The sequence below is a fragment of the Megalops cyprinoides genome, chromosome 7, assembly GCF_013368585.1.
Source record: "Megalops cyprinoides isolate fMegCyp1 chromosome 7, fMegCyp1.pri, whole genome shotgun sequence".
In the NCBI taxonomy this organism is placed as follows: domain Eukaryota; kingdom Metazoa; phylum Chordata; class Actinopteri; order Elopiformes; family Megalopidae; genus Megalops; species Megalops cyprinoides.
Window position 1 is genome coordinate 24,146,514 of NC_050589.1, and position 23,194 is coordinate 24,169,707.

General features: G+C 46.7%; 1 protein-coding gene across 9 annotated transcripts in view; it reads left to right on the forward strand.

Moving 5' to 3' along the window:
- The window catches only part of camta1a (calmodulin binding transcription activator 1a), a 309,841-nt gene that overhangs the window by 274,603 nt on the left and 12,044 nt on the right, over positions 1 to 23,194 (forward strand). For all 9 annotated transcript variants that reach the window (XM_036532715.1, XM_036532709.1, XM_036532711.1 and 6 more), the window contains 4 exons: positions 4,043 to 4,183; positions 6,419 to 8,727; positions 9,408 to 9,534; positions 10,067 to 10,201. In XM_036532715.1, the coding sequence (XP_036388608.1) occupies positions 4,043 to 4,183; positions 6,419 to 8,727; positions 9,408 to 9,534; positions 10,067 to 10,201 (2,712 nt within the window). The remainder of the gene's footprint in view (positions 1 to 4,042; positions 4,184 to 6,418; positions 8,728 to 9,407; positions 9,535 to 10,066; positions 10,202 to 23,194) is intronic.

A 23,194-nucleotide genomic window follows, 5' to 3' on the forward strand; every position in this document is an offset into this window, starting at 1 on the left:
TGCACTGCATTGTATCTGACAGTCCAAGGAAGCCATTCATTTGGACATAGCCCAGCACATATTAATGGTTTCATGTGTGGCTGATTAAGAAACGCTTGAGTACACATTCAACCAAGCCTTTTCCCTGGGTTTTATGTCTTCCCGTCTGCCTTGTACTCTGTGTTCACAAACCGGCGGCTCAGACCTCCCCTGCATCGCACCACAGCAGAATTAAGACGCTGAATTACAGAACAATTTGGATTAATGGGTGGTGCTGAATTATGCATGATTTCTGGGGTTGGTTAATCCTGCAGGTGCCCCGGCTCAGATGTGCCCCAGCGCCCCCAGTTCACTGACCCGCCCTGAGCAGCTGTTCTCTCAGCCTTGTTGGCAAGCGCTGGGCTCCGCAGGAAATGGCACGGAATACTGAGAGGGTGGCATGTTTACATCACAGCTCAGTTCCCAGGGCAACCTGTTAATCACGGGCTGCCTTGAGCGGTCACGCTGTTCTGAGGTCAGTCGGTGACAGTCCTCTGCCACACTACCCGCGCAGAGCTGTCTTTCCCCTGTAGACTGCAGAGGAGAGTGTTGACAGGCATGAGAATCTAGACGGAGCAGTATTTGATCCCCCGGAAATCCTCCACATATCCAGCCCTTCTCCCCTACGGCACGTTCCCTGAGGCCACCTGGCTCCCTGAGACACAGAGACGGCATAGAAACTTGCTTTTAAGTCCCGACCGGAGGTGACAGGCCAAGAGTGAGGGTTTGTGCTTCACTCAGGCTAATCAGGGTCTGCAAAATGGTCAGACACCCAGATGACCAAATGATATACCTTATAAGGGAGACATGAGAAGATATCTTCCAAGCTGGGGATTACACACTCTGATTGTTACAAAGCTTTTCGATGTTTCTTGTACTCTGCCAAGGTTGGAGTCAATGAAGACCAGGTGCCTCAGCGATGGTTTCATTGCAGTTTGGTGATAATGGACAGGCCTGTTCCAGTCACCACTACACAGACTGTGATTTTCTAAAGTGCTTTTGTGGCAGTCACCTGTAGGCTTGCTTCCAAATCTACAGCGCTTCAGGAAGATTACAGTAAACCAATGCATTCATTACACCTGATGCCTCATTTAAATCAAGACTGTTTGCATTAATGCATTAAGTCATTAACTTTGGGAGCTGTTAGGACAATGGGAGGGGGGCACGGCACTTCAGTGCTTCTGTGACGTTAGGCATAACCAAACTGCTGCCTGTTCTTTCGTATTAGTCAGGACAACACTGCCACTTAGTGGCCGAGGTCTGCAAATACAGGCTGTACGCTGCTCATCCCTGTTCACTGTTAAGGCAAACAGGCAAAGAGTATGTTATATCATCTATGCATTATTCATGTGCTAATTATAATGTACATCAGCACTACAAACTATGCGTGTTCCCCCCAGAGTGACCCATAATCTGACACGCAGGACTGTGCTCGCATCAGCAGAAGTATGTCTGCGTTGCGCAGGAAGCGTGGTTCTCGTAGTGCCAAAACGCTCTTCCGCTCACCGATCAATGCGCTGAGTCTCTGAGGAGACGGTTCGCTGTGATGTAAGAGCTAAGCCCCTCCTGCTCTGTCTTTTGTGGGTACCTGAAGTTACCTTTCTGACGCAGCAGTGCTGTCTTTCAATATCTCACTGGTCCAGCGCTAAAAAATCTCCCCCAAAGCACCTCTGCATTTATTTGGTCCTGAGAGAAGACTGCATGCTGTGTATACTTCATTAAATACAATAGGCATGTATGTGATTGAATCTTGTGTGACTGAACCTCAAGTGATTGAATCCTGTGAGTAATTACATCATGCTTTTGAGAAAACATTACCTGATTTGCCTATATGTTAAGATGACAGTAGTTTGGCCTAATATGACATCCCCATGACCCCAGAGCCCTGAGTCTCCCAGATGAGTGTCAAACTGACCCATTCAATTACATTCAGCACACTATGTCTCTTCCATTACAGTGAAGAGACAATGTGTCATTCCTGCTACCACCAAAGGCTGCATGAACAGGTCAACATCCAGCACAAGTACAACCAGCACAAATACACCGGCTATGAGAGGGGCTGGGCTGGGGTTTATCAGAGAGCTTAGTGATGCAGAGGAAACCATTACGTTAAAGGCAGGCCTGGAGACAGGCTTGGTCCAAAGCCATACGCATGGTCTGGAAAAAACTCATGAGTGCTGCAGTTCTGTCGTGGAGCTGTCTGCACGCCTCCCGTGTCAGAGCTCAAATGGGGCAGAAACATGCATGTAGGGCGAATGGCACCAGAGGCTTTCCTCATGCTTTCAAGGACAGCGCATTTGTCACAAGAGCTGTGTTTCGAGGAACGCTGACCTCAAACGACAAAGCCGGCGTGGGACCATGCGGTGTGCCACTGAAACGTTTTTTTTTTCTTTCACACTTATTGAGAAAGCTTTGATTTATTCCTCATATTACACAGCCAATGTTGGCTTTAGTGTTGGACAGTCACCTTCACTCCCTCATGAATGTCTGAGTTTCTGTGGAAGAACATATAGGGATGTTGTCTTCATCTCTTACCAAGGCAGTAGGTGTGGATACAGTCAGCCCCAGTGCTTAGGGGTGCATTGCACCCTCAGACGGACCTCAGTGCACCCCCAGTTATCGTCTTATATCCTGATGTCTGCATAGTATTTATGACTTTTTGTGCGCCCCCATGGATTGTAATTGCACCCCTCTGTATTTTATCCTGGCGCCGAGCCTGGATACACTTCATATTCCATCAGACTCACATATTTCCAGTTATCACCACACAGGCCAGAACAAAGCGCCTCATCACACATGCAGAATCATAAAGTCTATCTCCTCTTCACAGGACTTGTGTGTTTTGATGCTTGAGTTGTTCTGTTAACCAGTGGTGCTGGTAGGCTGAGTGTCATCTGAATGAGGGGGTCTGGGGCTGACGTTAGTGTTAATATCACGTTCATCTGAAGTGTGCTGATGCAATAAATACTGCATCTCATCGCAGGGGCTGTGTCAATAAAGTGGATGAAGAGACTGTCTGCCTCTATCACTCTCTGTCTGTATCTCCCTCACACACACATGTACTAACACTAATGCACAAACATACATTCACACTGAAGACACACAACCACTCACGCACACATACAGTAAAGTAAAAAGTATAAAGTACATGCACATACACTGACACAAACACACATACATACGCACGCACACACACACATTCACACACACACACACACACACACTCTCTCTCTCTCTCTCTCTCTCTCTCTCTCTCTCTCCTGCTCTCCCTTGGTTTTTTAACTGAAGAACTGAAATTAAAGCTTCCTTGATTTTGTTTGATATGATACATTTGTACATCTCCAGAGCTCTCAGAACACTTGCAGAAAATTTTTTTTATTTCTTTTTGAAGGAAAGTTATGAGTGGCTGTAATGACGGCTTCATCTCTGTAATAAGTGTCAGCATAAAACATTACGAAGGTGGTACCAGCAGCATTAAAGGCATTAGAGGCAGTAACCAGACATAACCCAGCCAGGGAAATCAGACCTGCATTCATGTTTCACAGAAGCCTGTTTCTCTACAGCGAATTTTCATCACAGCCGTAGCAGCACACAGGAATGTCACCTTCAATCAGCACTCAGGCTGCAGTTCTGAAAGCTGGCCAATAGGTGTCTCCCTAGGACATTCATATTCCTACTTGGCGCAAAAGGGCCTCATCACTGAGCTGTCTGCCCCTTACTGGACAGCATCTGAAAACTCATTTAGGATTTGCTGTCAGAGGGAGTGTGCTGACCTAGGATCTGGTTTGGGGCTGGCAGGAGGCAATGATGTGAGGGCCATTGCCCCTCCTACAGATGTAGTGCTGCGTGGGGGTTGGAGGCAGGGCAGGAGGGAGTGGAGGCAGATGGAGTGTCAGGTGGAGTCAGGGACCGGAGTGGGTGAGAGTACGGGGTTACAGCAGGTGCAGAGGAGTGAGTCGGGGGCATGGCGTGGCTGGTGAGCTGTTCAGGCGGCTGACGACTGTGTCTCCCTCTCTCTCGGCAGTTCATGGCATCAAGTGGACTTGCAGCAATGGGAACAGCAGCTCTGGGTTCTCTGTGGAGCAGCTGGTGCAGCAGATTCTGGACAGCCACCAGACCAAGCCGCCTCCCCGGACCCACAACTGCCTCTGCTCTGGTACCCTGGGTAAGGGCTGGCAGGAGAGGGCACCAGGGGGCAGCAGAGAGCAGGAGAGAGTAGGACAGGACAGAAAAGAGCAGGAGAGAGTAGGAGAGGGCACCAGGGGGCAGCAGAGAGCAGGAGAGAGTAGGAGAGAGTAGAAGAGAGCTACATGGTGTAGCAGAGATTAAGATAGGAGAGGCCAGAGGACAGTAGGTGAGGGCCACAGGGGGAAGCAGAGAGCAGGACAGAGTAGGAGAGAACAGCAGGAGCAGCAGAGAGCATAGCAGAAGGGTAGGGTTTATGATATACAGGGTAAAGCTCTGCAAGAAAAGGGGCAAAGCAGGCTGCTAAAATCAGCCTTGCTTCAAATCACCATTTCTCCCTAGAGTAAGTAAAGGTGAACGCCATCAGTCAGGATTTGGTTTTGGGCGTTACTATTTGTAGAGGTCTAAACAAGGCAAGGGTTGGAGCCGCAACCCTGAGGTCTGAGTCCCTAAGATGAAACAAGATTCCTGTGTGCTGCTATGATGTGACATAGTGACAAATTCACACTCAGATGGTGTATGGTACTATTTCTTTCTTAGTGCCAATCTAAATGCAATCTGGAGTGCAGGTGCATTCATTCCATTGCTCAGATAATACATAGGAAAATACCCACATTCTGTTGTTAATTTTCATTCTCTCATTCATTTATTGTCATTTTTCACTTTTACCATGCACCTGAAAAATATTGAATGTGCCTGCATCTAGCCAAATCATCATGCATAATTGCCTTTAATTATCAGGTATCTGAACCATCCCCAGGCTTATTTCAAAAATTTTTCATGAAAAAATTTAAGGTATTCAGTTTCTAACATATCACATAGTCAAAGGTGTTTTCAGAGGTTTTTTTGCATACAAATAACATACTATTAACTAACATACTAACATACATAATAGATTCGACTGAGTGGGTCTTTGAAACCTGCCATAAATTTAGACAGCATCACATATCACCGTGGAGCCACAGTGACTCATTTAATCTTTTTAATTTTATTTACATAATTTATGGTGTGGTATGGTCCATTCACTTGCAACATGATAGTTTATGGATATGTTCAGCACAGCCAGCAACCGTCCTGGCACTCACAACTGTGTATCATTATTTTCATGGAACCCAGTCACACAGACCAGCTAAGTGAATTCCAATAAATGTAAACCTATAGCAGCTACGTAGCCAGTGTGCCCACACCCTGAGATTTAGTTTGGCGGGTATGTATCATTATCTCACCAGCTAACGATTTTAGAAAAATTGTATAAATAGCGCATATTAGCTTCAGAAAGTAATCTAACTAACCAGTAACTTGTTAGGCTTGTTAGTTTAGCAAGCTGTTATATCTATATTGTAAAGAAAGCCAGGCATCCTCCCCAAGGCGTTGAAAGACTTGAGCTTGGTACAGCTGGAAATAGCAAACAATGCATCTGTACAACAGGCGATTCAGAAGCTATTAGCCAATCAATTTGCCTGGGCTAATACAGAGATTGTATGAATACCATAGCAATGGATCACTGATGCACTTGCTAACCAAAAATGAGCACTGTACTCAGCTGGTAAGATGCCTTCATACCAAGTCTTGGTTTATCCGTGCAGGGACTGACTGGAGGTTTGTCTTTACAAAGTTAATTGTTAAAAATGTAATATTAAGGTAATGTAAAAATGTGTGTCTACTTGCATAGTTTTGTTATACGGTTATACACTATGTGAATTCCTAGTTTGAAATGGTATCTAGTTCTTAACAATAATTTGTAATTCTCTCTGTTGAAGAGAATTTTTGAATCCCCATTATATCCATCATTGACCCAGCAGTATATATGTATTTTCTGAAGAGCATTCTCTGACAGGATCATAGCAGACAGGAAAGCAATATGTGCAGGAGAAGTTACGTCACATCAAGAGCAGCATGATAACCTTGTGGGCTTCTATTCACTTTTACTTTTTACTTTTACTTCACTCAAAATCAGTTTTTGGTAGATTATTCTAGTGTGGACATCTCCTAGGTTGTGTTATTTAACACATATTTAATTTCATTGTTTTTGGCTTTTACCTGATCATGTGTGCATTTGGAAATGTGAAAGGCAGCATTGCAGATGTTTGAACAATCCAACGTTTTGCCAAATTCCAATTTAAAGTAGCACAAAGCATTTTGAATTCTTGGTGAGCAGTAGTGTTATTATATGTAACCCTCTGTCTGTCTGTCTGTCTGTCTGTCCTAACTGCAGGTGCTGGAAGCAGCATGCACCACAAGTGTAACAGTGCTAAGCACCGTATCATCTCGCCCAAAGTGGACCCTCGTTCTACAGGCTACAGCAGCGCCCACTCCGAGGTCCAGAACAACGACGTGTCCGAGGGGAAGACAGAGCACAGCCACGGCAGCAGCAAGGGTGGAGCCGGGGGCGGGAGCGCCCGCGAGAAGCGCAACGGCAAGGTGCCCAAACCGGTGCTGCTGCACCAGAACAGCACCGAGGTGTCCTCCACCAACCAGGTGGAGGTACCGGACACCACCCAGAACTCGCCCGTCTCCATCAGCAGCGGCCTGAACAGCGACCCGGACATGGCCGACAGCCCCGTGGTGCCGGGCATGGGCCACGTGGCCTCCGTCATGAGCAGCCTGTCGCAGAGCGCCGCCGTCTTCATGTCCGAGGTCACCGGCGACCCCGTCTACAGCATGTCCCCCACCGGCGGCCCCAACGCCCACCTCATGGGCGCCGACGCCACCTCCCAGGGCCTGGTGCTGGCCGTCACCTCCGACAGCCACAAGTTCGCCTTTCCGGGCGGGACGGGTGGGGACGGGGGCGGGGCAAGGGGCACGGAGGGGCTGGCCATGCTGTCCGCGACAGGCGTGTCCGAGGAGCTGGTCCTCTCCAGCAGCCTGGACTCCAACACCATCAAGCTGCCTGAGACCACCATGAACTTTGACCCCGACTGCTTCCTCAACAACCCTAAGCAGGGCCAGACCTACGGGGGCAGCAGGCTGAAGGTGGAGGGCGGCTCCTCCAGCACCTCATCCTCCTCGGGGGGCAGCGGGAGCAGCAACGGTGGCCTGCAGCGCTCCCCAACCCTCCCCGAGCCTGGCTACGGCTTCAGCTCCGCCCTCGTCAAGAACATCAAGACCGAGGACACCTCCTTCGAACAGCAGCTGGCCAAAGAGAGTGGCTACCAAGTGGGGGCCGTAGTGAGCGGAAGCAATGTCTCCGGCTCAAATGGCGCATCTTCAACCCAGGGCTCCCTCACCCTGACACCCACAGGTTCTCTGCTGCCCTCTGGTGGTGGGCTGAGTCCAAGCACCACCCTGGAGCAGATGGATTTCAGTGCCATCGATGCCAAGCAAGACTACTCCTCCGGTGCGGCATCAGCAGGCTACGGCCAGCCCATGTCCAGCCCCCATCTGACCCATCAAAGCCGCTCTCCCAGCTTCTTCCTCCAGGAGACGCCACAGTCCAGCCAGACCCAGCAGGGCAGACAGGGATCTGGGCATAAGACCCACCTGCTGGAGACCAACTCCCACGACTCCGGGGGCTACCTGGGCCTGCAGGTGGTCAAGACCGACTCTCCCAGCAGCAACGGCCACCTCCACCATCACCACACCCACCAGGGACAGCACCAGGCCCCCAGCTGCAACGGGGGATCGCCCACCGAGGGGTCTGGCCAGCCAGGCTCCCTCCAGCTGCTGCAGTATCAGGGGGGTTTCCCTGGGCTAGGCCCGGAACACGAGGAGGTGGTGAGCTTGGAGCAGCCAGGCAGTGCAGGGGCTGGCCAGACAGGGGGCTCTGAGAACGGAGCAGAGAGGTTACTCAAGTCTGGGGATCACCTCCAGGCCTGTGGGGCCAGCAGTACTGAGACAGGCGGAGAGCACTACCTGCAGCAGGCCAATGACAGCGGAGGGGGTGGAGGAGGAGGAGGCGCAGGGGAGGGCACGGCTCTACACAATGGGAACGCCTCCAACGGCGCTAACAGCAGCTCCCAGCAGCAGCTCCAACCCCTCCTACAAGGGGCGGGGCTGGTGCAAGGGCTCTACAACACGGTTGGAGCCCACCAGGGACTGGGTGGGGCTGGCAGTGGAGCTGGGGCCAGCGGGGGAGGCATGGAGATTAGCCTGGACCACTTTGACATCTCCTTTGGGAATCAGTTCTCTGACCTCATCAATGACTTCATCTCTGTGGACGGGGGAGGGGCCACCGTGGGGCCAGGCGGGGCCCTCTACACACACCAGTTGGTGGCCACGCCCGGAGCAGAGGGGCAGGCTTCGTCCAGTGGAGGGGGCCCTCAGCAGAGCCAGGAGGAGGGGGGGGTACAGGCAGAGGCAGGATACAGCCCCTCCGAGCTCTGCCTGCAGCCCTGCTGCAGTCCCCAGTCTCTGGCCGGAGGGACGGGCACTGCTGGGACATCTGGCGAGACAGGCTCGCTGGCCTACATGCACGTGGCAGAGGTGGTGTCTGCAGCAGTGGCACAGGGAACTCTGGGAATGATCCAGGCCACAGGGAGGCTCTTCATGGTGACAGACTACTCCCCCGAGTGGTCATACCCTGAGGTTAGACTCTTACACACTGTCCACAGCCTGGATCTCCAAGCTCGCTAGCACTTTGAACCATTTCAGGTTATTTCACTCAGCGTCCGACCAATATCAGCACTCTTTGCTGAATGTGCCAAATGATCATCTGTTAGGTATTGCCTTGTTTGAAAAGTATGCGTAACATGCTGTTTGATTTACAATTGACTCTTTTGAAATTCTGACCATGTCGATTGCCCTTGTGTCTATAGTCAAGTAGGATTCAATTTCTACTTGAGGGAAAAAGCCTAGTCTACTGCAGCTGTATTTTGACACCACAAGATGGCAATGGAGTCAGCATCGACCCTTAAATTAGGCCGCTGAAAAATCCTGGGGGTGTTATTCTTTCTGCATTTCACTAGATGGCAGTAGAAACTAATGGTGTCTTTTTCTGATCAAAAAATACTCTAGTACCTCATCATTTGCTCTACTTAATCAGCTATAATCATGTTGATGCTGTGACCCTTAAATAACTCAGCTTTAAACCCACGGCATGGTCTGGTAATTCATAGTGGTATTAACAAGAGTGCTGTCACATTGCACAGTTGGTGTGAGGACAGTGCATTGTTCAGTGATCAAGATGGTGAACAGGTGGTGTATTTCAGCTGTCAGCAGTCTCCAGTAGGGGGCAGCGCTCTGAGACGGCTGCTCCTGTGTTTCAGGGCGGGGTGAAGGTGCTGATCACAGGCCCCTGGCAGGAGGCCAGCAGTAACTACAGCTGCCTGTTTGACCAGATCTCCGTTCCCGCCTCTCTGATCCAGCCCGGTGTGCTGCGCTGCTACTGCCCAGGTGAGAGAGACACCTGCACTTACTGTTCACTGTGCTCAGACAGCAGGCCAAGACAACACGTCTCTGGCATGAACACAATTACCAGTGTCCTTCTAGTATCCAAAGTCTTCTTTCCAAGTCTGCAACATGGCAGTTAAGCAAAGCTCACAAACATATGCACGAGGAAAGGTTGTAAGACCTAAAACACAGGGCTGAATGGGGGCCATATTTCTGTGCCATGTGGATGGATGTGACAGTTGTCACAAGGATCATAAATTCTTTCCCTCTTTCCCTCTGTTTTTTTTTTCTCTCTCTTCTTCCCTCTCACTTTACATCCTTTCCTTGTCTCTCTATCTCTTACTGTCTCTAAACTTCTTTCTCCCTCTGTATCTCCATTCCATTGATCCTCCCTCCATCTCATTCTCTCTTTCTCTCCCTCCCTCCATCCCTCTGTTTCTGCCTTTTGTATATCTATCCCTCACTGTTCCTCTCTTACACTGCTTCTCCTTTCTTCTCTCTTTTGCTCACCTTGCGTCTCTGTGTCTGTCTGCAGCCCATGACACAGGTCTGGTGACCCTGCAGGTGGCTGTCAGTAGCCAGATCATCTCCAGCTCGGTGGTGTTTGAGTACAAGGCCCGGGCCCTTCCCTCCCTGCCCTCCTCCCAGCACGACTGGCTCTCTCTGGATGGTAAGACCCTCAGTTCCTCCTTCTCTGCTGCCTGTGGTGCCCAGTCTATCTACATTGCTAGATGCTTCATGACTACCCTGAAGAATCTGGGAGAATTTGTAAGAATTTGAAGTTGTATTCACCTGTGGACTTTGCGGTGTAAAGGTGTAAAGTTTGTACTTCATGTTGTTTGTGAGTACACCTGAATGTGGTTGGTGTGGTGTGTAGTAGTTTGCTCAAACCACAGTGTTTGCCTTAAGAAGACTCATGTCAGGGTTGAAACTCCATCTCTCTTCCCAGAGTATGTTATTAATGTGAAATTAAGGTGTTTTTTTACATTTTGAAAATCTTAAATGCCTGTGAGTGTTTTCAAACTCCATGACAACATCACTAAGCACTGCACCACTGGAAAGAAATAAAGGATTACCTCTGTCCTGTTGTTACAGCAGTTTCTCCACACATCATTAGAGCCATAGTGTTACCTCTCCTGATTGGTTATTGGGTGAATTTCCAGATCAGGCTGTACAGACTAACATTCAAATGTAAAAGTCCATCACTGTCTTATTGAGGGGCCAAATCATCAACCGTGCAGGTTCTGATGTCAAAACCCTGCTGCTCACACTGGTTAGAAGCCATTGGAAATGAGGCTTGGAACAATGAAAGCTGTAAGTTAGCATCCAGAGCTGGGTACTGTTGTACTCTTGAGACTTTAATTGGAGTTGCTTCAATTAATATATTATATGCACATGCAACATGTGAGCTAGGTAACTCATCCCAGGCCTCTACTCATCAAATAATCACAGTAAAACTGTTTTTGTGCCAGAAGACTCAGAAGATTTTCCAGGCTTAGCTTGCAGCCAGGAAGAATGGGGCTAGGTGTGAACATGCTCCAGAGACATAGAGCAACACCCTGTCAGCACCTCTTTCCTGCCTCACACCTCAGACAGTGCATTTATAATGTACTACTTTATCACTGAGCCCCAGAGGGGCCCTGGCTGGTGTGTACTAAGCACTGTGGGGAAAATGCACTGTGTTTGCCTGTCTGCCTCATGGGAGAGAAGCATACATGGGTGGGGGCATAATAGGGGGCACCAGAGGAAACACCACCCCAGAGAAGAAGACACATATTTCTGAATGTTGTGCAGGTTGTGAGCAATTTTTATTCATTATTTTGCCAATTTAACAGTCATTCCACATACAGGGCATTGCAGTACAATACAATAACAATATCCCAGGTTGCTGAATATCCCACCCCTTCCTGTGCATCTGTCATGTTTGAGGAAGGGAACCATGAGGAGGTCAGAGGCAGTGGGCGCCGGATGCGCTTACTTACCAGCCTGGTGCATGGAGGCTGGGTGCAGGATGGGGCCTGGCGCTGCCGTCAGAGGGGCAGAGACGCACTGCAGGGGGTCAGGGATCGCTTTTGTTGTGAGCCACTGGAGCAGAAGAGAGAAAAGGCCTCTCTCATCCGTTCGAGGACAGCCTGTTAAACAGAGTGCAGGGAGCGCAGTGCTTAAGCTTCCACTAAAGGTCCTTTCATTTCCTTTCTCTTTAATCTGGGGTGAGGAGCTCTTTGTGTCCCCTGGGAGGGGAGGCAGGATCAGGGTTTGGGGGGGGGGGGGGGGGGGGGGGGCGTGATTGGCAGAGGACCGAGGAAGGCTTATGCTGGATTGCCACAGAAAGTGGCACCAGAAAACATCACTGATCCGGGAGGCTGTTTTAAATAGGATATAATCCTGCTTTGGATGATAAACTGATTTGCTCCCACTGACAATAAAGCCACGTTATGGCATGTTAAAGTTGTTCCTAGTGAACGTGCCAACCTCACTTACTAGCTATATGTCAGGAGTGCCTCATTCAGGCAGCATTTGTGACAGGGCCACGTCATGTTGGGGGAAAAGAAAGTCGCAAGACAACAAGATCTTTCTTTGATTTCTCAAAAAGTGGTCCAATCTTTTGACCCTGCAAATGACCATTAGATCAGTGAGCCTGTGCAAGCATTCAGAACTCAAGAGAATTTATTCAAGAGAATTCAGCCCAATGCTGTGCAGATGGCGTGCGGATTGACTGACCTCTGTACAGTCTAATTCACTGGAACCACCAGAGTATGTCAGCCAATCCACATATGATAAAGATTGCAGGGTCTTCAGAGCATCTGCACAGCATTTATCCGAAAAAGTCCAAGCCTTTGGCCCTGATCCGTCTGTTTCCACTGCTTGAATTGTGCATGCCCTCGGGAGGCATTGGCGGTGGCTGGTGACCTCAAAAGAGAGAACTCAGCTTTATTGTGAAGGGTTCACCTGCAACCAACTGCAGCTGGAGTTGGTTGGCTTTATAATTACCCCAAGCTTAAATGGTTTAACTGAAGTGCCCAAAGTGACTGTGATGTACAGTAACAACAACAGACATGATTAAGTGAAAATGGAATCTTCTGCTAACAGAAATTTTTAATTATTACTTAAACTGACAACCTTCTTAAATGAGAATGAGCAATCAAAAGCACAGCAGTCTAATCTTCTCAGCCTTGTTTTTTCTTGTTCAACACTGGTATGCTTTATGGGACTTGTTAGTATTACAGACTGGACCAGACAAGTGGTCCAACAGTTTATGATAGAATCTACTGGCTGCTAACAAACTGTGGGGTCAGCCAGCGCTGTCATGGTAGACTGTGCATGGAGAAGTGGAATTTCAAATAAATATTGAACATTCATTAAGTGCATGGATGTTAATGGCTTTTTTCATTTATTTATTTGAATTCTTAACCAGATGAGTTTCCTCTGGTTTTCACTGAGTGTGGAGCTGTAAATAGTAAATGTAAAAAATGATATACAAATGTAGACCCCTCTTGGTAGACCCAGATGTCTGTTTGGCCAAAATGCTAACAGTCCATGTGGACATCAAAGGAGCAAAGAGGTTAAACTGGGATCAGTCCAGTGGTGGTTGAAAATAAGCAGGCGAGGAAAAACAAATCCATTGAGCCTATGTTAATGCTGGATAACAGCATCTATGGGTCAAAACTCTTATGTCTCAGGAAAGCCCATGTGGCCTGAACTGTATGCCATGGCAGGGTCCCATGGCAGTAATCTCCTTGCATTTACCAGCTGACAGGGCAGAGGGTCATCTCGCCCAGGACCTGGGTGGATGGAGCAGTAAATAACTGACTCTGGATCAGTGTGTAGGCACATCAGAGGAGCAGTGGAGGCAAGTACAGAAAGATGAGTTCAAAGATCTTAGCTGAGGACATTTAAGAAAGGACATGATAAGGAGGAATGTGAGTGTGTACATCTGTGTGTGTCTGTGTGTACACGTACGTGCATGTAAGCCTGGAGATGTGAAGACAAGGCTCCCTTATAAAATAACTGGATTTTTAAAAGTATATAAAAACACGTTGGAAAATATTCTTGTTCCAGGTCTTTCAAGAACATACCAACAAATAATTAAACTGATAGGGCAATTCCTGTCAAAAACTGCAAGTTCATCTCAAGTTCTTATGTTGCAGAGGAGCATTCCAAAATTTCATGTGTGTCTGTTTTTCAGTAGCCAGGAGAAGAGACTCCGTGTATCTGTGGTGTCCTTGCTGCACAGAGAATGTGGGGGAGGGGAGGAATTACAGTGACATAGTACCTTTGCCGTTGGTTATGTTTGTGGCCCAGGAGTTTGACGTTGATTTGCTGTGATGGGATAAGTACCCCCTCTGTCCCCCCTCAACCTTGCCGTTGACGTTTATTAAAATGCTCCTTTGCCACGCCACAGAGGCACTTGGAGCAGAAACGTGACTTCGCTATTTACCTATCCAGATGCACAGGACCCGACCCCCCACCCCCAAATTAACCAACAGTCCAATAATAATAATAGTGGTAGTAGTAGTAGTAGTAATAGTAATAGTTTAAGTTCAACACAAGGATACCATACCCTGAAATGCCCATTTGTACACCTTCTAATGTGTTTAGGAAAAGTGCTCTCACGTGTAAATAAATAAACTTTCTCACAAGCAATATATTTTCCAGAAAGGTAGTTAAATGAAACAGGCACCCTTCTCTTACAACTGTATCACTTCTACTCATCGACGATTATCAATTACTATGCTAAAAATGCTGTAGGCTATAGTTTTATTTATATCACTGTTCGTGCAAAATGTGTATCATATACTGCGCTACTTGTAAGAGGTGAACTGATGACAAAGATTGAGAGTGCATGGCTCTTTATCTACAGTGCTTCCATATTGTAGTACGAACACACACGTCCCAAAATGTATTTTTAAATCTTATTGTCACACTATATTGCTGTCGCCCCTCTCTCAGTCTGACCAGCCTATGACTGTAATATTTTTAAGTATGTCTGCCTTCCTTGGTTTGTCATAATGCGGGCGGGGTCTCTGCAGCATTGCAGGTACGGAGCCACGGGCAGGACAAAAGAAGGCTGTGACAGCCGAGCTGCAACGCAGCCGAGCCACTGCGTCCATCGGATCCTCCGTCCGCAGTTTACAGACTCATGTAGAAGCCTTCATTATTAATGCGATAAAGCGGAGACAGGAGTCGACAACTTTAGCCATTCCGACGTTATAGCGAGTTCCCAGCTACCGTATCGTTATAAAAGGGGCAAGACTTTGGGGCGATTTAAGAAAAATAATAAAATAAGAGTGCGAAATGTGGAAGGGTCAGCGTGTTATGTAAACACATCTTTGGGAATTAAATAAGGATGGACAAGGCAAAAAGTTGTTCACGAAGAGGATAAATCGCCTTCTTTTACCAACAGAAGGGCATAACTGTTGACCACAAATAATGTACTTTGGTTGTATATACTTCCCGTTACAACGTCGCTCAGAATTCCCTCTCAGATTATCCATCACGCACCGTGCAGGGTGTTGTCTTCAGAAGGATGTCAAGCGACGGCTCTCGTTTCATTTTCTGTGTCGAATAACTTCCTCGATTCCGTTACTGGGTGACATGTCGACTTTAAAAGTAAGAGCACGCGGGTTTCTATTATCAATAGCGGTGATTCCAGTGCCAGGAGCGCGCGTCTCAAGATTGGCAGCATGATGGCTGATGGAAAAGTAGGGCGTCTGTTTACCTGCGGCACGCGTGCGACTGTTGGGGATGTATGTTTTTCCTTTTGCTGCAGGCTCTTAAGGGGCAGCGTGGTGGTGGGAGAGGAGGAGGGGAGATAGTGGGGCTGGGGGCTAAGGGAGCAAGTATGGTGAGGGCGCATAATCTCTCTCTCTCTCTCTCTCTGCCCCCCTTCTCTCTCTCTCTTTCCTTCTGTCTCTGTCTCTCTCTCTCTGCCCCCCTTCTCTCTCTCTCTCTCTCTCGCTCTCTCTCTCTCTCTCTGCCCCCCTTCTCTCTCTCTCTTTCCTTCTCTCTCTCTCTCTCTCTCTCTCTCTCTCTCTCTCTCTTTCTCTCTCTCTCATCGTCACCACTTTGTTCTGTTGTTGTTGAGTCTGTCAGTAAACTGCTTCTCCAAGCTGCTGAACGGAAGATGTGTAGTAACGCTAGGAAGTACTGAATTTGGAGAAAGAGTGGGTATGGTGTATGAGTGACAGAGGCAGCCGTTTGGGGTTCGGTCATGATGCGAATAAGTAACGCATTCTCTACTTGAAAAGGGGGACTTTGCGGAAAACTCCAGGGATGGATAATGAAATAGAAGGTTAGATTTGATTTGTAAGATATTGTTTTACTGTGGTTTTCACAATGCTGCGTTTTGTCGTTGACTGAGAGGCGGAGGAAAGTTGAGTTACATTGCCGTTAATCCAGTCTAGTTATCCTCCTTTCGGATCAAATAGCTGTTGTAAAGTAAGTGAGACAGTTCGTTGTTGAGCGTTTTTTTCTGTCAGAGTTTTGTTGAGAAGTGCCTTGTGGTGTTTCACGTTGTTTGTGTTTTTAAATTGTTGACAGCTTCTGCCCAACCCAGCTTTGGTTAGTTGTGTAGCTTGATGATATTGATGTTAGTTATATTACCTGCACAGTGGGCAATGACAGCATTTATGTCCTTTTATTTAAATATTGCGTTCCATCACTATTCAAACTCCAGGAGATTGTACTGCACGCAGTGACCAGGTGCATCCAGAGACATGAAACCAATCTACAGCCTTCCTCTCATCATAATGATACGCGTTGTCCATTAATACTGTTGATTCTAATTAATTTCATGTGCAGTACGTCTAAAAAAAGTCTAACCATGCCTACCCAGCATATTAAGGTATCGTTTTCTTTGAAATATATAATTACCCAAGGGTAATTAGTAGCCTGTTAGAATGTAGTAAGGATAAATAGTAAAACACATCACTTGCTTTGGTGATGCAAATTCGAATAGTACCGTATTCAAATAAAGTTAGCAGTATAAAGGAAGGGATTTTAAGCACGAGAGGGAAGTTGTCCTTTGCTTGTCAATAACATGTATAGGTCATGCGTTGTTCTGATATTCAGAAACACAATTCTTGGTCTATATTTCATATTTTCGTGAAGAAAGCTTAGTTTAAGAGAATTGGTTGGGTGGCAGATGGACCTGTTGTTGTGTCTGAATTATATCTGGGCGACCTACATAAATGATTTCTTTAAACCTTTTTTTTACTTCTGTATTGCTGTGGGTCATTCGCTTAGAAGTCATGTAGAGTGCGCTTCCGTGAAGCGCGGTTGATTATTTCCTGCAGACCGTCTATTGTGTTTTCTCTTCTGCATACTGTTAAATAGTTTCTGAATTCTGCCACACGACATCTTGTCTAAAATTACCGTTTCGGCAGGGCGGTCGTATTAGGCAGCCTTTGTTGTTCTCTTTGCCAACTGCCAACGAGTCAGCTCAGTTGGAACCATGGCTTAAGAAAGGCAAGTCTTTTTAGCGTAACAGAAAAGGTTTCGTCTTCATAGTTATTTGTGTTAATTGCAGTTACGGGAAATGTTGGCAGTCCGGTTTAAATGTGGTTCCATGGCTCCATTTCAGAACTGCGGAATGTGGACAGCGATCCGACGTTTGGAGCGATGTTCTCAAATAGGACAGTGCTGGCGGAATGAATCCTCTGCCAGTAGTCACCGAGGAAAACACTATTGTTTGATTATTGTTTAAATATGAAAAAGCGTTTTTGTATGGTTAAGTAAACGTTCACGTTCTTGTCTCTTTAAAGTGCCTAGTCTCAGTAATTCAACAGGTGTTTCCATCAGCCTGTTGATGCTTGTTTCAGGCCCATGATATCCGCTAGTGAAAACCTCATAATAAAAAAAGCCTACTGTAACCTCAACTACCTCTGTACTTGTATTGATACTCAGAAACGTTGTTACAATAAATTCCAGTCAGTGGAGGTATGTCCACATAAGTAAATCAAATGTATTTTTACAAATGTTATACATTTATTATAAAGTTTTTCCTGACATGAAAGGTCGTTGCTTGTTGGTTAGTTTTGAAATGGCTGCAAGACATGAATGTACTGATTGGGTTCTTCAAAAAATAATAAATCGGGGTTATTGTGTGGCAGTAACTGGGTCAGCAGCTCGGGCAAGATACGGGAAGCGGGAACGAGACTGATGGAGCGAGACCGGAGGTTTGCTATTTTCATTACACTAATGGTAGCAGATCGGTATGCGCTTGCATTCTCCTGGAGCAGGGCTTGTAGTGATGCGACACGCATGGAATGTTTCAGGTATAATGGCAACGCTTCTCAGTGAATTTGCTGTCTGTCAGGAAAGACGCGAGTAAATAGATAAAAGTGTAATCTCTATCCTTTCTTTTTGCTTTCAAAGGAAAATTATGTAGACCTGGTCCAAGGCAACAGCGTCATTGAACCGTATCACACAGATTAAAGTGACATAGCATTAACAGCAAGATTAAAATCATGTTTAAATAATACAAATGAAGACATATCCTGCAAGTATGAGCTGACCAGTGTATATGTGGATCAAATCTTAGGTATTTAGTTATTTATTTATTGAAAGCAATAAAAATTATGGTCAACTCTGACCCCCGGGCCAGGTGATGTCAAACATTGCTTATATTTTACTTGTACAACTCTTTAAAATAATTTAAACTAAATTAATTAAAACTGACTTGTGTTTCTGTGCACATTTATCACTGAAGCCATAAACACGTAGTTCAGTTACATTTCACTGGGGAATAACCCTGATGCTGTTTATTTAGTGTAGTATTTATTTAGTGTAGTTTTTAAATCACACATAGGATGGTATTACTCTGGTGACTTTATCACAGGGATACCAAGCAGATTTGTGTCATTTGGAGTATGAGCTCAGCACTGATTCCATATTTAGAATACTCCCCTCATCCCCCACTGATATTCCAAAAGGGAAATTCCGTCTAAACCGTATTCAAATCGGGAGTTAATGTTTTATTTTCATTATGCTGTATGGGTGACTTCACTTTTCAGTAGGAACTAAACACCAAACAAAAAAAGTGATGTGGCCGAGTAATGCAAGATTGTATATGCACTGCATTCAACCAGATCTCTTGAGCTCAAGAGGTTAATGGCTGAGATTGTTGTCTGTCATAGTGAAAGTTGTTAGCATGCACTCCCTCCTTGGCTTTATTTTTTGGTGGCATCAACAGCATGTAAAAATTGCCTCTGGCATGACTCACACATTTTTTTGAAATGGAAATGACTCTTCTTCCGTACTTCCCTGAGGGTAGTTTCAGAAGGGTGATGTCCATGTTACCCTGGTTTTATTTCATGTGCCCCCACCTTGCATATTTGCATGTGTAACATACAGCTATACATTCCAAAGTAAATATCTCTCACTGGCATGAATAAGCACCTGCTTATTCAAATGCTGGAGGGGCAGGATGCAGTGTGTGAGGTTTGAAAAAGGAGGAATGCTGGCACTGAACAATTCTGATGTGGATTACAAATAATCTTATGTTGTGTGTTTAAACTATCCAGTTTATGGATGAAAAGTGAGTCCTTTTTTACAAGACCACCTAGAGTTGATCTCCGTAAAGACAGCTGCAGTTAACTGTAACATTATCTTTTGTGGTAATGTATAATACCAACTTTGAGGTTTCTGGTAAAGGGGGAAAGCTATCTGGTAAAGGGAAAGTGTTAACTTGAATGGACAAGGCACCCAGGACACAAACAACCCTCTGTTATGTTTATAAAGGCTTGGTTTGTCCAGCCAAACACTTTTCCTGGATTTTATTATTTTTCACAGGACTATGTACCTGTTGAGGTGGCTATTTTGGAACAGGAGGGCTCGTACTGACATGCAATGTGTGTAAGGACAGTATAGGTCGCCCATAAGCACAGAAATGTGTGCTTACAGAGGAATGTACATTATATGTGTCTTGTAAAACTTCCAAAAACCAAGTTAAGGGTATTGGGACAGACAGACCTTTTCCTGAGGAAATCTTAAAATGTGGCACATATTTATATCACAAAAACTTGCTGCATGTCCACATGCAAATACATTCTGATGTTGTTGGGAGCACAACACACAAACATACACGCACGCACAACTGCACGCACGCATGCACACACACACACACACACACACATACACACACACACACAGATGGATTGTGAATGACATGAGTTTGGAGAGCCTCTTATCTATTATGTCAGGCGGTCTGGCTCCTAGCCAATGCCCTACTCGTTTAAGGGTCAGGAGATGCAGTTAGTGTGGAGGACAATGTGCACTGACTTTCACTCCCTGGATCAAGGAACAAACCCCAAGGCCTCAATGTAGAAACTCAGCCTGTACTGAAGCACGCACACCACAGTGATAACAATGTATGGACTCATTGTGGATTGACACTGAAGAACTCTGAATTAGCTCTTGAACAGATCCGCTACAAGTGAAGACATAGACAGCAGTTAGCTGTGTGCAAATGTAAATGTAACAGGCTACGTATTCTCCCTCTCACTGGATGATATGTATTGTTCAAAACCTGTTAACCAGGTAAGGCTACTGTGGCTGATTTGTCAGAGCTACGCAAAATATGCACAGGTCTCCTAAGGCAGACTGCAGCTCACGTCAGACATGATTCTAGATAGGTCAGTGGTGGAGTGTGTGTGTGTGTGTGTGTGTGCCTGCTAACTGCCTATAATGTAATGTGTGTGTGTGTGTGTGTGTGTGTGTGTGTGTGTGCGCTGTAGTGTGTGTAACAGTCAGGGGTGAGTACAGTGTGCAGATGGTCCACACAGCTGTGGGAGAGCCCCTGCCAGGATGACCGCACATTCACATCCTCCTTCTCCACATGCCTGCTAATGAAGGCCCCTGTCAAACGCCCCCGACCAGCAAAGCGGACCTGCTCCACCGCGCCTGTTAACCCTGCTCTTCCAGCAGCAGCCCTTTCACTGGTGCAGCTGAGCAGGGCTGGGCCTGGCTAGCATGTGCATGGGAGGTCGGTCAGGAGAAACAAATTGCTTACATGGCTCTCCAAGTTCTGAGGTGACGTGAGAAAAATAAAATGAAGCTGGTTAATTGCAAAGCTGGAGCAATTCCTCTTAGTGACAGCAGGGGGCAGTGTGCAAGACCCATCTGACTGCAACTGAATGCAACTCTTTTTTTTAAACCTCAGTGAAGATCTCCCCATAGCACAGCAGAGGGGAGGCTGGCATCACAGACTGTGGGCTGTGGGAAGAGGGCTTACAGGAACAGCTTCACATTTTACATTGCATTACATTCAACCTGACTTAACACATGGCCAGCATCACCTTATTGAATGCATCCTCAGCATCATCTTACTGAACACGCAGCTAGCACTGCCTTACAGAACATACGATCTTTACTTAACACACTGAAAAAAAACCACCTTGCTCAACACTCATCCATCTCCACTTTACTGACCACACTGTTAGCCCTGCATCATTTAGGATCAGGAGCAAGAGCTGTTTACTTCTCTCCTCGCGTCTCAAGTTTGAGATCATTAACACATAGAAACCAGGATCCCTCACCGAGGACCTGTAGACTTTCTCTTCTGTCTGATGCAAGAATCTGATAACAACGTGCAACTGTGGCAAGCTCTGGAGACCCAGGCTAACTGGGGTTGATGTGATGGACGGAAGTCCTCGTGTTCGATACCAGAGTCTTCAAGACAGTCAGCAGAAAGGTTAGGCTACAGCAGCTGATGGTATAGCCTCTTCAGAGGTCGGTGACACGTTAGCAGCACGTGACAGATCAGTGGGGACCGGTTGCTACTCCAGAGCTGTAAAACTGGCAAAGCCTCGTTAAAGGGTATTTTTTTTCACACGTTTGGCTTCTGAGTGCAATCAGTAGAAATCACAGTGGAGTAGAGATTGCTTGTTACATCATGTGGCTTTCACAATACTTTCACATTCTGTCACTGTGTTTTGTGCGGTGTGTGCTGCCCCAGTAGACAGCTCTGATGTGGGAAAGCAGAGGTGACAAGGTTTTAATGAGATATGCAGATAAGATGTTACCTCACTTGGTTTTGTTCAGGTAGTACAACATCTCTGGAGGTAAAAGTGTTTATCAGATCTATCCTACATCCTACATCTCATGCAGTTCAGCCTGCCTGAGAGTTCATCAGGCAAAGTTCATTGTTATTAGCCATGATTATCACATGTGCATCCATACCAGTAACAACATAGCTGAAGCCCCTTTGGGGCAGTTCTGTGGACTGGTCTATGATTACTGTATGGATTTCTTCATTAAATTGGTAGAAAATGCAATGTGATAGAGCAAAATTTGAGTTTTTTTGATCATGTAGCAGGGAGATCGTTGTGCGGAGACAGCAGGGGGCAGAGTTTAAGACACTATAGATGATAATGGAATGCCCTCCCAGTTAATCCAAGCAAAAATCTCCCATTGGTGTAGAACGCATGTCATACCTTTCAAAAGATGATGTGAGTTCACACACTGTGCATTGTGGGATATGTATCTGATGGGACCAGTATGTTCATAACCATTAGCTTGTTGTCCCCCACTTATTTATTTTCAGTCTGACTTTCATACCTTTCCCTGTCTGGCTGATTGAGTATGAATGTGTCTGATGCAGTGAGGAGGTTATGGGGGAAAGAAGGGCATTCATTACCTCAGTGTGTTTCTGCAGCCTGGTCTGGTCGTTCGCTCCTACTTCCCGTACTCGTCCACTTCCTGTCGTCCCTCTCTTTCTCTTTTTGTTTTTTCCTCTCCTTTCTTTCTTTCTCTCAACCTTTCTCCCGCCGTTACTCTGTCACCTCCCCCCTCTCCCCCCTCCTCCCTCCCTCTCTTGCGCTCTCCTCCTCGCTTGCTCCCTCTCTCTGCAGTGGACGTGAGTCGCATTCTGACAGAGCAGAGTCAGGGGCACCAGGTGCACATGACATCATCACACTGCAGCAGACTGCAGCACAGCCTGAACAAAGACATGTCTAAACCATCACTCAGCAATGCTGCCATGCTGTCTGTCCTCCGCACTGTGTGCTCCTTGCGCTGTCTGCCTCTGGCTGTCTGGCCTGCTCACACACGTAGATCCCATGCCACTGCTAGTGCCTATCAGCTTCCCTTTTAGGAGGTGCTCTCAACCAATCCACAGCCTTCAGCTGCTCTCAGTCAGTGTTGGGCTGGACTTTACTGTATAAGAAAAATAAATATTGGCAGTGACAATGTGGTGTGGTGCTAAGAGGCAGGATTCGTAACCCTGAGGTTACTGGTTTGAATTTGAGGTGGGAATTGCTCTAGTAAATATCCAGCTGTATAAATGAATAACATTTAAAAATGTGCTCATTGCTTAGTCACCACTCAGCAGCAGATTGCTACAGTCAGAGCCTTGTAGCTCCTAACAGAGAGATACTAATCGCTAACATAATAACAACTTGAGCATGGAGACCTCAGCATGTTACAGCAGTGAGACAGAGCACAGGAAGCCCAGAGCCCTAGAGGCACAGACTGGGAATGCCAGAATGTGATCCAGAGACTATAACCAAACCTGGCAGCCACCCTGGGCTGCCACACTCAATGCTGTCTGTATAACAGGCTCTTTGTGGTGAGCAGCCAGAGGACATTAGGAGCTCCTGTACAGAGATGGCTGTCTGACATGCTTTCCTTCAATCCCCCATTTTTAGGCTGCTCCCTTACTGTG